Genomic DNA, 17,009 nt, shown 5'->3' on the forward strand with positions numbered 1-17,009 from the left:
TTAATGAAATAGACCCAATTATTATTTATTTTCTACAGCACAATTTATTATCATTAATTGCAGAGAGTGTTAGTTATTAATTACATGATGGCTTTGGTGAGTAGAGTATTGTACTACCAGTGAGTACTATTTAAGGTGAGTTTGCTGTGTAGTGCTTTTTTTTTTAAGTCTTAAAATGACACCTGTTTTTTCTCATGAGAGAGGGTCGATTTAGGGCAATGCTGAGCTAAAATCCCCCCTTTGAGAAATAATTGATGAGCAGACTGTGTGTGTGTTATTTATATTCCAGCGGCAGAGGGAAGCATGCTCCATTCCACTCGCCCGGCCATCATAATACTATTATAGCGTGTTGATAAAGTGGTTGCACAAACATCTCGGCCAGCGCTCAGACTCAGCGTGAGTTTTCTCTCACCAATACCACAACATTAACACATTGCATGTTGCTAGGTAACTAATGGGCAGCTGTAAGTGGGAGCAATGAGCAGTAAACGTCATTACAGAGGGGAGTGTGTTATAATATCATCAGCATTTATAAATTGGCTTAACTCATAATTTTAACATGGTTTCAAAATGACTTGATTAATTTATTTGATAGCAAGGTGACCTGAATCTGTTTGAATGTGTTTAATTTGTTTGTTTGTTTGTACACTTCATATTTAACAATTTTTTTTAAGTCACAAAAGACTAAATGATCTTTATCAAAACAATCCAGTTTCTACCCACTAAAAGAGAACATGGACATAAATGTTTCTTCCTGCAGGCGGGCGAATAATTACACTACCTAAACGTGGATCATACATGATCCATGCCTCCCACGTTATGGCAGGATAATTGTGTTTCCATGGCGATGCAATCTGCTCCCATCACTTTGGTACCACACCAGATTGGAACCAGAGGGAAGTCCACAGCGTCAGATTTATCCTCGTGTTCAGAGTAATAAATAGCTGGAGAAGTGTTTCCTCAGTGTTCGCAGTGACAGTGTTTTTGGGGAATATTTCGTAAAGTATGTTCTGCAGACTTTGTCCCTTAAAAGGCAACCACATGCTCAGGGAGATGTTCAGGACTGTACAGTTTGATCCATTTTGTCACAGCTGTCTGAGCTTTCTCCAAGGTCAACACTGGACTTTCAATCTAAACATGTATTAGAAGTTTACCAAAGTGCTCAAAAGTTATTTCTTGACAACTCGTAAACTCCTCTGCAGAGAAAGACGGTGCACTACAAAGAAAAGCTCCAGAGCAGATGAAGAAAAATGGTGGTTTGGTTGTGGTTCTGTTGAAAATGTCTAATTCTTAAAATGCTTATTGAATCTGCAGAACTTCTCAGCAGTTTTTTTTTAACTTGTAGTTACCTGGAACTGATGGATGTACGGTCATTTCCTCTAAACGAGAGATACTTTGAATTTGATTGTGTTAGTAAAACAACTGCACAATTTTTTTTTTCCCACTGCATTTCAGTGTAACTGTTGTGAATGTGCACATGATGAGTGGGTGTGAGAGTGGAAAGCTGGGCAGCTGGGTGCCAAAGGGCTGCAAATACATGAGTTCCCATGAGTGGTTCTGAGCAGACCCCAAGCAATAAACAGATGCACGTTGTCATAGCAACAAGTACTGTGTGCTGATGCTGCACGCTCCTTCGGGTCCTAAACTCAGTGTGTATTAATGAAAATAGGTGTTTTAGCTTCTTCGAGTAGAGAATACATCAGATTGTCAAAAAGTCTCTACTTCTTTCAACTTGTGACAATTATCTAATTATGAAATCCATTGAGAGACAGTTTAATTACCCTGAGAGTATCACACAGGCTTCCCTGCAGGTGGTTTGTCATGACTATTTTTTTTTTTTTTCCTCATGAAGGATCCTTAACCTCTCCTCCTCCCACGTAAACCTCCCAGGCGCTTCTCTCCGCCGGAGGCTTCGTGGACAAGCACAAACCGCTTGATAGTAAAAACGGGAGGAAACATCGAAGATGATGAGCGTGTGTGGGCAACACTAGCTTGTTATTGACTACGTGGTGGAAAGGAAGACACAGGACGGTGTGAGGAGTGTCCTGGACTGACAGAGGTGGGTATAAGGTTTTATTTGTAATTAGCTCATCATCTTTGTAGCTGGCCAATAAATAATTAGGGCAACTGTGCCAATGACTGTTATTTTGAAGATTGTGAACTTTTAATCCGTTTTGCAGCGTCTTCAGAGGAGACCTTTAGCAGAAAGCAAGAGGATCTGTCTCTGCATGACAGTCTGACCAGTCCAAAGGCAGAAACAGGGTATCTGACTTCATCTTTTCTGTTTTTCCTGCAGTTTCATGTAGCTAATTCATTTCCATGAGAGAACAGCAAAGTAGGAGATAAATTTATTGGGCATTTGTAATGACAGATCTATCAATCTGTCTATTGATAGATCTGTCATGAAATTATTCTTATCCAACAAATTAAAATGTGCTCCAACAATTAGATTTTACTCGTCCATATAGTTGTGTGTGGGAATTTAAAAATAATCCTACCTTTCTCCCTGTGTACACACATCTTTCTCTTGTCTCCACTGAAACATGGGGCTTGTGGGCGGGTTTGATAATTCACAGATAATTTTCTCATGTTTGACTCGATTGACTTTGATTGACTGCGACGATCAACTTTTCCTCTAATACTTTTATGCAGCTGAATGAAATAGAAACTCTGTGCTTCTGTCTCCCCAAAGGAATCGAAACAATTACAGGTGGTTGTTTTTAGGTACTTTTTTCAGGAGACAGACGAAGGTGTAGTCTTTGATTTCGATTTGGAGCCAATGCAAGCAGCTTATCTTTGACAGCGTATTGCTTCCACATCTGGAAAGATCATTTCCGCACCGAATCAAGATATTTTGCATGTCACTCAGTTTCATTTTCATTGCAACTAAAACTCTAACATTTTTGATCAGGATGTTTTAATGTGTACGTTACATTGTCATATAGGACATTTTTGGTGCACTGTCACATCAAATGATTTCTGTGCAGTGTTCAGGGAAGTGGATCTGTCATGTAAAGGATTTTTTTTTTTATTGGATTAGACATTGGAAACCAGATGGGTCGATTTTACGTGTGCAAAAGGTTGGCTGTTGTGTGTGCATGTGTGTGTGTGTGTGTGTGTGTGCATGTGTGTGTGTGTGTGTGGAGGTGTGAGAAGGTCAGACCATAAGAAAGGCCTTTTCATGTCTGTCTGCTTATGAGAGCCGAGCAGTAGCCATCCCGTCGTCGTGTCGCTCACACACTGGCCTGACTGTAGCGGAGCTGAGCGTGGTACCTGACTTTGGTTGGACTGTTTGACCCTGATTTAACAGTAAACCATGAGTGGTGAGTAACCAGTGAGCAGTTTGTTGAAGTTTGTGATTCTTTGGAGCTTATTCTGAATTTTCCTTTGTATTTTGTGTGAATTGAGGATAATACTGAACATTAAAACTCACCAGGGCAAAAAATTGCAATTTAATTGAGGATTTTTTCAGACTGTAGCACATTTCTGACTGCATACAATATGTACCCTGAGAAAGACATGAAATACTTTTTGTGAAAGCGTCAAATATGTTTTGTATTACAAGCTGATTCCCCTTATGCCAAGTATATATCCATTACTGAGGACATTAGGTTCAGTTATGAAACACTGGCTAGTGTTTAGTACTGCATTCTTTTGAATTCAATGATAAGATTTGTTTTGATAGCTTTTCCACATCCCCTGTATGAAAATACCTGTTGACGTTTTAGGGTCTCGTTACTGTTATAGACCCTCATTTCCTCGCTGGTAAGTTTAATGTTTAAATGTTTATTGCCAGTTTGCTCCTGATCTAATGAGGCATGTTTGGGTTGTCAGACAGAACAGGGCTGTTGTAACCTGACCAACACGAGTAGTTTGAGCCAGAGTTGGTGGATTTACGACGGGAAGTTAGGTCACTGCGTTGGCCCGACTTTGGCAGTCAGTACGTCAGTCAGTGACAAACATAATATAACTTAATGAACAACTACTTAATTGAAGAATACATTACCCAGATGCATTGTTCAAAGGGGCGACATGTTCCCATTAAAAAAATAGTCATCTTAAAACATTTATAACGTTTAGACGTCAGGTCATATTTGTCCACTCAGTGACAAGTAGCTCACAGGCATTTGCTTGAAGTGAGGTCCAGCTGGCTCATACAGCTCTAATACACCACCGTGGTTTGACTGGATCAGGCTGTGGGAGAAACAACTGGGAGCTCTGAGGAAACCAGCTTCCCTTTTCTCTTGAACTGAACTGAGCTGAAATTCCCCCGACCCCAAACTCTGACATACTTATTATATCACAATGTACTTTTTTTATCATAAGACCTCAATTACATGTTCACTTGTTTCGCATCATTTAGAGCATTTGAAGTATTTAGTGAAGTGATCACAGTGTAAAGGGAGATGAAAAATGAGGGGAGATGGAGAATGACAGCAAAGGCCCTCGGCTGGATCAGACCCACAGAGCTGCAGTTCATGGTTTGTGTTTTAACCCGTGGGCACAGTGATAGAAGTAAAACTCGAAGCTGTTTTTACTTGATGGCATGATTATAAATGGCAGTTTACTGTCTCTGTGTTTAGTAGCTAATGGGTTTCACAGTTGAAGCCTGCACTGTTTTATTGTTTTCTTTACTGGGCTTTGGGATATAGATTTTGACTGAACATGCACATAGCATGAGGTTATTGTGGGAGCCAGTAGTTGAGACCTGTATTGACAGTCTGCTCGACAATGGACACAGAACAATGAACAAAAGAAAATCAGTAGACGAGAATGGTGCGAATACAACAGGGGAATGTTTGGAGTTTACGGTACATGGTGCTTTCTCAGGAAAAATAAAAAGAGACGAGTCATTATATCGGATGTGAGGCTGGGTGTATTGTTCTTTAAGTGCAGGACTTCAAGTGTGTTTGGGGGTGTTTCAGAAACACTGCTGCCTAGATAGATAAGGAGAAGTAAGACCAACAGCAAGTGCCACATGCAGACTGCTTTGTGTTTGTCCGCAGAGGGAAACACGGTAAGACTACAGGTTTCTGTTAGAGGTTTTCCAGGGTTGTTGCACCTCCTATTTATTTAAACTGGTTAAAAATGATCACAGGAACTCAGTGCTGATATACATGTGCTTGCTGTAATAGAAAACTGGCAGGTAATCCAGGTTTGGTTGTTTAATTTGGGAACCGGGACTACATCTGTATCTTAGCACATATTCAAGGTCATGCAGTATAATTTTAACACGTTATCTGTGTACATTAGCCGTGTAGAGGGCCAACTTCCCCATATGTTGTGTTTTGATACACATTTATGAAAGTCAGTTGACATTTTTCATTGTGCACTGTAGAATAAGTGCGTATTCACAATCCCACCTGCTTTAGTTTACAATATGCTTTAATCATATAGTTCTATTACAGTAGAAATTAGAGTAGAGAGTGTGATGTTTTTACTGAGGAGTAATTTTCCCTCCATTTCTGCCTGACAGTCATGAGGGAGCGATAACTTTTTCCAGATCTTTACTGGATAATGACATATTGGTTCAGGCGATATCAGATTGGAGTTGTTTATCAGAAAATAATAGAAAATGTCCATCACAACTATCAAAGCCCAAAGAGATTCAGATGGCTTAACTAATGGACGCAGCCTCATTGTTGCTGATTGATGTTTTGTCCAGTTGATGATATGAAGGATGTTTTTTTTAATTTACTTTCTATGCTAAGAAGAAGAAAACGTTTTTTAGCAGTATGAACTAAGTCCACGTTGTCCCTGTCAGGATGTATCCATCACCTTACACAATGTGAAGTACCCTCCTGAGTTAGATGAGCTTCACTTTCAGTTTCATATTAACTCTGAATTGAAAATGATATCACAGCTTGGCTTGGTTTTAATTTGCAGTGGGTTAACTCTTATGAACACAGCAGCTTTACTTCGTAGCACACACACACTCTGTAGGCTGTTAAAAATGTCATGCAGTATAAAACTTTATCTGTGACGAGTTTTTATCCTCTCCCTGCCTAGTTTCCCACGAGACCTGCCTCCTGGACCAGGTGCTGGAGTTGATTATGAATGAGAAGCCCCCCACCAGTGCAAGTCTTTTCCTAAACGAGGGCTCGGACAAACCCCCTCTGCCTGAGAGAGGAGACTTGAGGAGGCGCCTACGGAGGGCCATGGAGAGGAGAGCCAGCACCATGAAGGAGAGGATGAGCTCCATGAGCAGGAACAGCATCAAGTGTTTTCTCAAGAGGAACCTGTTTGTTCTGTTCACGGTCGTCGCCGTGGCCTTGGGTGAGTGAAGAGGTGGAGGCTGAACACTCTTTCCTCAGCAGACAGTTGACTTTATTTGACTTTGTGCGTTTGTACATTTGTACGTGTGTGTGTTTGTGCTGATTTATTCAGGTGTAGTCCTGGGCTTTGCTCTACGCCCCCACAACCTGTCCCTGAGGAATATCAAGTACTTTGCCTTTCCTGGGGAACTGCTAATGAGAATGCTGCAAATGCTGGTGCTGCCTCTTATTGTTTCCAGTCTGGTCACAGGTTGGCGTTTAACAATCACCTTAGCATCTTTCTGTCGATCCTAAAATGACACCAGATTTTTATTACTAGTTTAACAGATTTGCACGTAGCAAAAGTTGCATCAAACTACTGAGATGCTCAAATTAATGTCGTCCATCTCAGGTATTTCCTCCTTGGACAGCAGGGCGTCTGGTAAAATGGGTGTGCGAGCGGTGGTCTACTACATGGTGACCACCCTGATTGCTGTGTTCATCGGTATTGTCATTGTAATGATCATCCGGCCGGGTAAAGGCAGCAGGGACAGTCCTGTGGCCAACAGCGGAAACATAGAACCAGTTCAGGCTGCTGATGCTTTTCTGGATCTCATCAGGTAACATCTCTGCATTACTCATTTGTGCTGGCTGGTTTAAGTGTGTCCACCTGCTGTCACACTATTCCAATAAACTAGACCTCAAAACAGATAAGGTACTAGTTAGACAAAGTTTGAGAAGATCGATGCCACTTTTTTGTCTGTATGCTAAAAAAATGAAGCTACAACCAGACCCTCAGGATGTGTCTGTGTGTAATGTACCTGATCACTCTATTTGATTATTCTTTAATATGATCACATGGTTATAGATTAACATGGTGTAGATTTACAACCTGCTGTGACTCTTGTCTTGTTTCATTTTTATCCTAGGAACATGTTTCCGCCCAACCTGGTGGAAGCTTGTTTCAAACAGGTGAGAATATAGTTTCCTTACAGTCAGTTCAATGTTTCCAGACAGTTCATTTCACATTTGAAGAAATGTTTCATTTAAATGAACAAAGATCCCTCAAATTTATAGAATAGAATATATGAAATACAAAAACCTGTGAAGAAAGGCCTCATTTTCATTTTATAGTCACTGTGAGATCCTGTGTGACAGAATTGATGCCTAATTTAGGCTGCTCCTTTTTGCAGCATAAAACTGTGTACAAGAAGGTTGTGCACACAAGGAATGTGACAGTGACTCTGAACCTCACAGACTTCTTCAACATGACCGAGTCTAACCTGAGCGTGAACCTCAGCAGGGTGCTGCACACAGTACAGGTGGGTGGCAGAAGACAGGATGCGATGACTTCAGACTCAGATCTAAGCAGGATGAAAACTCTGTCATATATCTGAAAAATGCTTCCCTTTTATACGACAGGAGACGGTGGAGGAGTCTGTCCCTGTGTCTGGCTCCTCTGGTGGCGTGAACGCTCTTGGTCTGGTGGTCTTCTCCATGTGCTTCGGCCTGGTCATTGGTAACATGAAGCAGCAGGGTCAGGCCCTTAGAGACTTCTTTGACTGCCTGAATGAAGCAATCATGAGGCTGGTGGCCATTATCATCTGGTCAGTAACTCTCAGTAGCTCCATCAAGTAAAACTGTTTTTTTTTTTTCCTTCAGGTCACTGTTGTTGTTTTTTATTATTGTTCTGTGATCTTTAGTTTCTATACACATTCGATTTATTATTTGTAGAATATGAATATAGAATATGTGTAATAATTGCTCCAAATAAACAGGGATTTAATAAGCAGCTAAACACCTCCTAATCTGAATGGCTTCCTGTATATTCACCCCGCTCTGAATTGCTTCACCAGGTACGCTCCAGTTGGCATCCTCTTCCTCATTGCAGGGAAAATAGTGGAGATGAAGGATCTGGCGGAGGTGGGGGGGCAGCTGGGGATGTACACTGTATCGGTCATTGTGGGTCTCCTCATCCATGGGCTCTTTGTCTTGCCGCTGCTCTACTTCCTGGTGACCAGGAGGAACCCTTACAGCTTCATTGGAGGTCTGCTGCAGGCACTCATCACTGCTCTGGGAACCTCCTCCAGGTGAGTCGGAGCCGAGTTTGACCTTTGACTTAAAAACTCAGATGTATATTGTCAGTTCTTGAGTGTGAGGTGGTGAAAAAAAGCAAACATCATTGTGCTTTTTGCTGTATTTGTTGGTTTGTCATATAAAACATACTAAACTATTTTAAAATGCATGAATCAAAACATAAGTGACATTTCTATGGCTGACCTCCCTCCCTCTGGGCCTACTGCAGCTCAGCCACCCTTCCCATTACTTTCCGCTGTCTTGAAGAAAACAACCATGTGGATAAACGAGTGACACGTTTCGTCCTCCCTGTCGGCGCCACCATCAACATGGACGGCACCGCCCTCTACGAGGCTGTGGCCGCCATTTTTATCGCTCAGGTCAATGACATGGAGCTAAACTTTGGCCAGATTCTCACCATCAGGTAACGCTACCTTCACTTTAGTTTAAATTGTATTAGTTTTGCTTTACACCAAATGAAAGGTGCAGACACTGTGCTTGCTGGAGGCATGAAGCTACAGACGTCCTCCTTTTTGTTTCCACTGACATTTTATTACTTTATGTATTTTTAAGTGTTTTCACTCTACTACTCCAGCAGCAGTGCATATGTGCTGTTTGTCTGTTTCCCTTTATTAAATGTCTTCATTCTCCTCGCCATCCCTCCCACCGCCCACTCAGTATCACAGCAACTGCTGCCAGCATCGGAGCAGCAGGCATCCCTCAGGCTGGCCTGGTTACCATGGTGATTGTATTGACATCGGTGGGACTGCCCACAGAGGACATAACACTCATCATCGCTGTGGATTGGTTCCTGTGAGTTCCCACTAAATGTCAGCTTGATGGGGATTGGTCTGTGTACTGTTGTGTGGTTCTGCCAGACTAAATGTCACTGTAAAGCTTCAGAGAGCCCAGAGGTCCAACCAGTACAAAGGTTATTGATGCATAATGCAGAGTGACAGATTAAAAGCCTGTGTGGCACGTTTGCAAGTGTTTTTATCACATTTCCTTCTTTATGTCTCAACTATCTTTGCTCAACTAACTAACTCCTCCCCCCAGGGACCGCTTGCGTACCACCACCAACGTGCTGGGAGACTCACTCGGGGCTGGTATTGTGGAGCACCTTTCCCGTAGAGAGCTGCAGAATCAGAACGCTGAGGTTTGTAACTCTGTAATCGAGGAAAATGAGAAACCCTACCAGCTCATCTGCCAGGAAAACGACTCCTTTAACCACCGCAATAGTGAAACCACAATGTGAACAAATACGCCACACTCACAGGGGCCAAAGCATTTTAACTATAAAGGTTGGCTTTCAATGGGGCAGGGACAGTTTTAGAGAAAAATTTGTTTTTGCTCAACTCAGCCTGTGCATGAGACTCCCAGAGTGTCTTAAACTCACATCTTACCCTCAAATACAATTGCCTTTTTTTCTCAGGGAAACAAGGCATAGGCTGGGGCTGCTTGATGAACATGTTATTTAAGAAGAATTACACATCCACATCTTGCAATCTGAACCAGTGCCACTTATTAACTGGCATTTTGCTGTTTGATGACTGTTTTATTCAGTGTTAGACAAGCTCAGGATGTTGGATATAACTGAAAAGATTAAAGGTTTATACTCACTGCAGCCAGACTGCTAGAAAATGTCTACCAGCATCAGTGTTACGTAGAATTATTAAAAACAAACGCCACCATTCATTTAAGTAAACCAGCTGATTTTCCACTTTAGTAAATATGTAAATCTAATCATTTGGCTGTTTCATTTGCATGATTTAACACGTCACACTTATAGTTTCTGCATCATTGTCATCATGACTACCTCTAAAAGGACTTAGATGTAGTCCTATAGTCCTTATAGTGTGACAAATACACAGTGGAGAGTATTAGCAACACGTAAAACATCAATCTCACCATCAATAGAAATATTTGGGTTATTTAATCTCAACCACATGGTGTACTTGTACAGTTTTGAATGTACCTGACTGTTAAACACTGAACTGTGGTGTAAAGCAGAATTTTTGCAACTTTTTATTTTGAGTTTGAAATATTTGAAGTGACCGTGTAGAATGTTTTTTTTCTCTCAGTGCTTATAGAAACTATATTTATGTTGATCTTTTCTTTCCTTGGTGCTATGGGCACAGGACTCAACTGCTGTAAGTAATTCCTGCAGTAATACCACTGCAGTAGTACCATTTTTTCTACAAATTCATTTAAAATGAGTTATCCTAACTGAGACAGGCGAAGGTCAAACAACAGGATGGTCAATTTGATTCTTTTTTTCTGTAAAAAGTTGTTTTCTCGTTCAAAGGTCTGTTTGATAAATGCTCTCATTCATACAGTGACGACTTCTTTGTTATGGTTCTGCCTGTCTGTGTTTCCTGCATTACATGTCCCACTATCAACTAAATCTATAATTTTACTTTGTTAATTTATATTGCAAACAAATTACTCTTTCCGTTTTGATTGTTTTGTGAAAAGGTACTGTGGAGAAAGGAATCGAATGTGCAGTTGCTTTATTCTTTTCGGTGTTAGTTGTTTTAGAGGATCGTGTAGTGCGTAATTACGAAGGTGAAAAAGTTTATGCATTGAAAGAGCTGTGCCACGTTCTTGCTGAATAAGAGATTTGACTTTAGTTTTTATCCTTGATGTTATTTCATTCGAGTGTTTTATCTCACGGAAGAGCAGCTCTACATTTCTGATGGACAGCTTATGAAAAATGTGACAAATAAATGGCTCAGGAATTGAACTTGGATCCTCATTATTGTGTTTGTGGCTACCCCTGGTGGAGGATATTCCCCTGTCTGGAAACTGCTCCCTAGTGATAAATATAGGTCGAATGCAATGTGAGAAGAAAACTTTCAAACAGTAAAGGGCAGGTTTTATTTTTAAAAAATGTAAATAAATTAAAAAAATAATAAGTAAATGACCAAAACTTATGTCAAAATTCAAAACTTTCTGTTTTAATGATTTAAACCTCGTTTGAATCTGATCCAGGTCTTACTCACTAATAAATGCTAAGCTTCTTATATTCTTCATATATATAGATAATACAGTATATTATACATATGATCAGTGTTTACCAGGCTCATTGTATTTATTTAGCTTCTTAATATACATAACAGCTGCTAATTAGCAATAAACACAAAGTTTATTATTATTAGTTTTACATTTATTTGGGTATAAATCCAACTTTCGGACAAATAAAAAATGTACTTGATGGTGGCACTAGATGAAAAGATGTCACTGCAGTTCATCCTTGATAATATGAATATTAGATATTTCAGCCTGGTGTGGTGTAGTGTAGAAACTTACTCTAGAAATTTACTTTATGAACGTTTTGTAGAATTTCTTCATACAAACTTTCCAAATGATTTCCACAGTATGACCTTTGTTTTGAAAAGTCTTGTCCTTGTTTTTCATTTTTGTCTAGAACACTGTGACACAGACCCAGTTGACCAGACTGTTCCAGACAGTTATTGAGTCTGCTGTAATGAACAAAGACTGGCTCCTTCTGTACCCGCCCTGATAACACTATATAAAACACTACATATAAAACTCACTATGCCCTTTGTTTCTGTCGCGCTCCTGCACACTGCGTCAGCACTCTGCCCTGATGCTGACTTCTTTGCAAAGACCGTAAAATACATTAAAAATACACAAATGTGATTTAAGTCTCTGTTTATTACAGATTCTCCATAGAGTACTGGATATTCTTAGCATGTATTTTAAAATTCTGTTCTTTTTAGCCATTGCTGCTTAACAGTGGCTAAAAACACCCAAAAACACAGACACACATCCAAAAGAAAACGAGGCAGTTCAACTTATTATTTCAGATTAATTTATAAAATAGTTCACTTGACATACCGTGTTTTGACATACAGTGCATTCTTCTACACACACAGTTGAGCCCTCTTAAGTTTTAACAGCCTTGCCATGTGGTGAACTGAGTCATGAATACTTTGGCATAGTTTAGTGACAGACTATTAGTGAAAAAGATGAATGTAAACTGGATATTTAAATGTCAATGCCTGTGGGTCCTAATTTTTTAAGGACTGACTCAGGTTACACACTGAGTTTACAGTCACTATACAGAGTGTGGTCAAAATATGAGGAATATTTGCTTTTTATGTGACTCAGACAATTTAATCCAAGTGAAATCGCTTTAATCCCAGTGTGATTTCACCCATTTAACAGTCAGATATTTAAAGTCAACAAGGATTAATGTAAGACCTGGACTGTGCAGAACAGGATGCTATCACAGAAATGTCCCCCAATGTCCCGAACACCAGCTGAAACAAAACCCCACCTGCTTTACTGTATGAAATGTTATTACACATTACAGAAGGTATACAAATCACAAATAAGCACAGAGTATCTTGCTGCTATACAATACTAATATCACTGTTCTGTTATTGTTTGCTTAAATACAACTTTTTCACTGAGTTCACATCAGCCACAAGTATTTTGTTGTAGAGGGAGACACTTCCAGGCAGACTCTATAACATTATAACAGTAAAAAAAAATCATTTCAGCTTATCATACAAGTAAATACTCCTCTGCTGAGACTGTTCCAGCCATGGATTTGGGAATATTTCAAGCACAGTTCGTGTTCAAATATCTAAAGCCGTTTAAATATGTATTGCTGCCCAGGTCTGGTCCCAGGGAGACAGATAGTGTAGATAGAGGGAGACACAAGACAACTGGAGAGTCAGCAAGTTTCGCTGTGTAGAGATAACGAGCTGCTGAAAGTTTACTTGGCCTGTAGAAATACAGGATGAGACATTAGAGAGAGGTACAGTACTTACCTACGTTATATGCAACACACTGAACGAGCACGAGCATCAACATAGTTAAAGGGTTAATTAAACACACTTTACTTATGACTATTAGATTTCCTCCTTGTTTGATGGTGCTCCATCATTCTGCATTGAATGCCCAGTAATCTTTCTTGTCCTGATGATCACAAGAGGAGAAACTCCATTAGTGTCTCAGGATATATAAAATATGAAAATCACCCTCTAATAATTTAACTGAGTGATACAAGCAGACACAGTAGCTCACACTGGTTCCTCATTTGACCTAATTACATTTTGTGTTATTGCATTTGACACTTCGTGTATTGCTGGATGGTGTATCAGTCATGTAGCTGTAATCTAGTTTGGCTGACCTCTGACATAGCGGGCAGGTTGTCATGCTGCATCCACATGATTTGGCGGGCCTTGGCTTTCTCTCTCTGAGTGATTTTCCTCATCAACCTCCTGACCCTCGGGTCTTTAGGGTCTCCACATTTCACCGCCTTCTTTGTGTAAAGACTATGAAAAGAGCACAATACTTACACAACACATTGTGACAGAAATAATGTGGAGAACTACAAAGATGTCTGCCCTGCAGAGAATCTGAGCTCAAAGGAATAACAAGGAAGATGACTGGAAATAGAGAGTTACATACAGTAACAGTAAATCTGTGATCAAAAGTGAGTAAAGCTGAACAAAGTGGGAATAAAGAAAACTAATTCATGCATATATAAAAACTTCGTATTTTTTGTTATCTGGATCACATGACGAAGCAAACTGCAGATTTCTCTGATCTGCTGGAAACAATAGGTATGTGACTTCACCACTGTACTTCCCTAAACTCTTCTGTTCTGACTGACTGTAAGAGGGATTAGCTGTTTTCTGAACGTTATTTTCAGATGGTTTCTTATTACCACATATTTCCTTTCTTACTTTCCTGGCAATATATTGTGCGCTGCTCTAACAATATGCAATAAAACAAGCGAGTGGCATATTTTCTATGCCAGCAGATGGCTGTGTGCTCTTTAGCTCCCAGAGTGGATAGTCAAAATACTTGCATGATGGCTTGTATACTGCAGTCGGGACCCTCTGTCTGCACCTCAAAACGCAGCACATCTTTGGTACGCACCTTTCCCCGGGAGTACAACATGCAGCACTGGACATCCATCTGCATCTGCACACCGTTACCTGGGAGGAAAAGCAACAAACAGACAAATAGAGTAAGAAACCATTAGGGTCCAATGTCCAACATAAGCAACTTGACAGAACCTTAGTGAATATTTTTGGTGCCAAAACCAGTTACTTATCCTGGCTTTTTTCTTTCTGTTTAATATCTTTGATTTCTGATTTTTTTTCTCTTTAAAGCCACTTCATGACAGCCACAAAAGTTTCAAAGCAATATATTATTTTACATGAATTACTTCAGCTACAGAAACATTTTACGTTGATATTTATATCGCATACTCACCGTCTACCCAGTGTGAAGTCAATATTTTGATTTGCAAAGGCTGGAATAGAGTGCTTTGGCGGCGTTTGTAGTTACATATACACAAACTTAGATATGGACACATGTACTCACACAAGAATGTCAGAGGAATTACAATGGAATCCAACTGTGCTGCAAAACATACTACCATGCCAACGAAATCAGAGTAAGAAAATGAGAGGAAGAGAGGAGCAGTGTGTTTTGTGTGGACGATGTGCCACAATACATTTTTAAACAGAGCAATTATGCAAACAAATTAAAGTGTTGTGGAAGCAGCAGGAGCAAAAAGAGCCATAAAATAGGACAGTGCTGCTTTATTATGCCACAGATGATCTAGAATCCACCCTCGGGCTCAGCACGGCACTTCCAGCGCTTTCACACATTTCAAAAAAACAGACAAGGCAGCACAATCACACAGACTAAGCCACCACACAGATGCCTTCTTTGAGTGTTGTGTGATTTCAGATGCTCGTCCTTCTGCGTTCGTCCCCTCTGTTTACATCCACGCTTCCCTCCCCGCTGCTGCTGCCATCCCTCTTTCCCTTCTATGTCTTTTGCCATCACTCTCTTTGCTGTAGTGTCCACCTGCAGGGTGCATGCCAGCCATGCAACACACACACACACACACACACACACACACACACACACATGGTGAGTACGCTTGTGCCCTACCTTCTACAGATGCCAGGAGGATAACAGTCAGAGCGATAACAGTCAACATCTGCAGCATGGACATGATGAGGCTGGCGGAAAGGAGGACAGGAAAAGGAGGATGATCTACTCTGTCACCTCTCCCTCTGTGGCTGCCTCTCTTATATTATTCCCTCCCTCTCTTTGTATCTCCCTGCCCATCTCTCACTCACTCACCTCCACCTCCTATCTTTTACTGTCTTTCTCTGTGTATATCCATTTTCAGTCCGTCTTATCTTCAACTAAACTCCCTCCCTTATTCTGTTTTTCTTTCACACTTGTCTCACCTCTCTCTCATTTTTACCTTCTTGTCTCCTCCCCTCATTTGTCTTTAAACTCCTTATTCATTCTGCTACTAATCCTGTCCTCCCCCCCCCCCGTCCCAGCACTGCAACAGATTTAATCAGTGAAATCAACAGGCAATCACCCTGCAGCTTTCACATTACACAATCAGTCCTGTTTTGTAATCTAACAAAAAAATCAAAACAACTTCTGAATAATATCCAGCTTGTAAATGTTGTGGAAACTCTTAGACAAAGACAATCCTTGACCCTAAATGACAACATGTATATAAGAATTGTGGTTTTAAAATGCAGTTTTTATATATGTGTAATGTAAAGTGCATGTTATTCTTGCACCATTGAATTTTACCTGTAACTGTGCTTTTGTTGTGACAGGTTATCACAAAAAATGTTAAAGCCCCATGTTTCTTTTATAGTGTCCATTGTCTTGTCCTCCATGTTCTTTCCTGTTCTGTTAAAGTGCTATTATAAAAATGTTTATTGACTATGCCGATGACACACTGCTATATTTTCATTTTTAAACTCACAGTTTGGCTTGTGTTAAGGCATGTGTTACAAGTCTCCAGTGATAAATGCCTTTTTTTTGCTTAAAACAAATAAAGACAAATCTTGCATGCTTTTGTTTGGCCTTTGTAATCATATCTCATATCTACAGAGCAATCTTGGAAGTCTGGCAGCCAATTTGAAACTGATCCACAGACATTATTTGATTTCATTCTTTCTTGTCTTTCATATTTATGGCTTGGCTCATAATAGTACTCCAATGGCACCAAATAGATGTAATGTATTTGGCCAATAAAGCAATTCAGATGTTGGAAAAATATCCCCTTAATATGCCTTTACAGACTCTCCCTGGCATCCATAAATCACAATAAAAATATTACCTAGTTTCCATTACTGAACACCACTAGAGGCTCTATCAAAGAAACCAGTATCCACATCCATTACAGACGTTTCAATGGAGAACGGCACCAGGACATAATTACACAAAGAGAAAACAGATGAACTGATGAAGGCCTGCATTTATTTCAGAAAGATATTCCCTTGAACTGACCCTGAAAAATAACAAACACAGATGCTACAGACACACAAAGCCAACAACTTTGTGTATAATGACTAATCAAATTCCTGTTTACACGACAGATACACAAATGGTGTCATATCACACTGTTGATATGTTAAATGTTTTATACTCCTTGTTAATTAATAACATAATTGAGCTAATTTCCTATTAATTTAACTCTTAATAGGAAAATGAATGGGACTACATTTGTGTTGATCATGGGACTTGCAGTACAGTGACCTCTGGGACAGAGACTGAATCATCAAATGGCCCCACGTTTACATGGCACCATGCTTTGTCTGATATTCATCGTAATTTATCATCGGTGTGCAGCACGGTGGTTAGCAC

General features: G+C 40.1%; 2 protein-coding genes and 1 long non-coding RNA gene across 5 annotated transcripts; 2 read left to right on the plus strand and 1 right to left on the minus strand.

The window, feature by feature from the left end:
- Window positions 1–297: 297 nt before the first annotated feature.
- LOC113129518 (uncharacterized) lies at window positions 298–2,347 on the plus strand. Its single transcript, XR_003295611.1, has 3 exons — window positions 298–396; window positions 1,853–2,059; window positions 2,181–2,347. It is a non-coding gene; the product is annotated as an uncharacterized LOC113129518 (long non-coding RNA).
- Window positions 2,348–4,948: 2,601 nt separating this feature from the next.
- On the plus strand, window positions 4,949–11,073 carry slc1a6 (solute carrier family 1 member 6). Of its 2 annotated transcripts, XM_026305362.1 has the most exons (11): window positions 4,949–5,017; window positions 6,010–6,276; window positions 6,388–6,525; window positions 6,667–6,874; window positions 7,184–7,226; window positions 7,448–7,576; window positions 7,677–7,861; window positions 8,111–8,344; window positions 8,560–8,754; window positions 9,009–9,143; window positions 9,387–9,585. In XM_026305362.1, exons 2-11 carry the CDS (start codon window positions 6,054–6,056, stop codon window positions 9,583–9,585), a joined length of 1,689 nt encoding a protein of 562 aa, XP_026161147.1. In that variant the 5' UTR covers window positions 4,949–5,017; window positions 6,010–6,053. The 2 variants fall into 2 exon arrangements, with proteins under 2 accessions (XP_026161147.1, XP_026161148.1); XM_026305363.2 differs by lacking the exon at window positions 4,949–5,017 and having other exon boundaries at window positions 6,054–6,276; window positions 9,387–11,073.
- A 1,150-nt stretch (window positions 11,074–12,223) lies between these two features.
- Window positions 12,224–15,515, minus strand: ccl44 (chemokine (C-C motif) ligand 44). 2 transcript variants are annotated; one of them, XM_026305145.2, is made up of 5 exons: window positions 15,279–15,515; window positions 14,179–14,308; window positions 13,495–13,639; window positions 13,200–13,280; window positions 12,224–13,086 (listed from the first exon to the last, which is right to left on the minus strand). In XM_026305145.2, exons 1-4 carry the CDS (start codon window positions 15,340–15,342, stop codon window positions 13,245–13,247), a joined length of 375 nt encoding a protein of 124 aa, XP_026160930.1. In that variant the 5' UTR covers window positions 15,343–15,515; the 3' UTR covers window positions 12,224–13,086; window positions 13,200–13,244. The 2 variants fall into 2 exon arrangements, with proteins under 2 accessions (XP_026160930.1, XP_026160928.1); XM_026305143.2 differs by having other exon boundaries at window positions 13,205–13,280; window positions 15,279–15,514.
- Window positions 15,516–17,009: the final 1,494 nt, after the last annotated feature.

This window comes from Mastacembelus armatus, chromosome 4 (assembly GCF_900324485.2).
Source record: "Mastacembelus armatus chromosome 4, fMasArm1.2, whole genome shotgun sequence".
NCBI classification, from domain to species: Eukaryota; Metazoa; Chordata; class Actinopteri; order Synbranchiformes; family Mastacembelidae; genus Mastacembelus; species Mastacembelus armatus.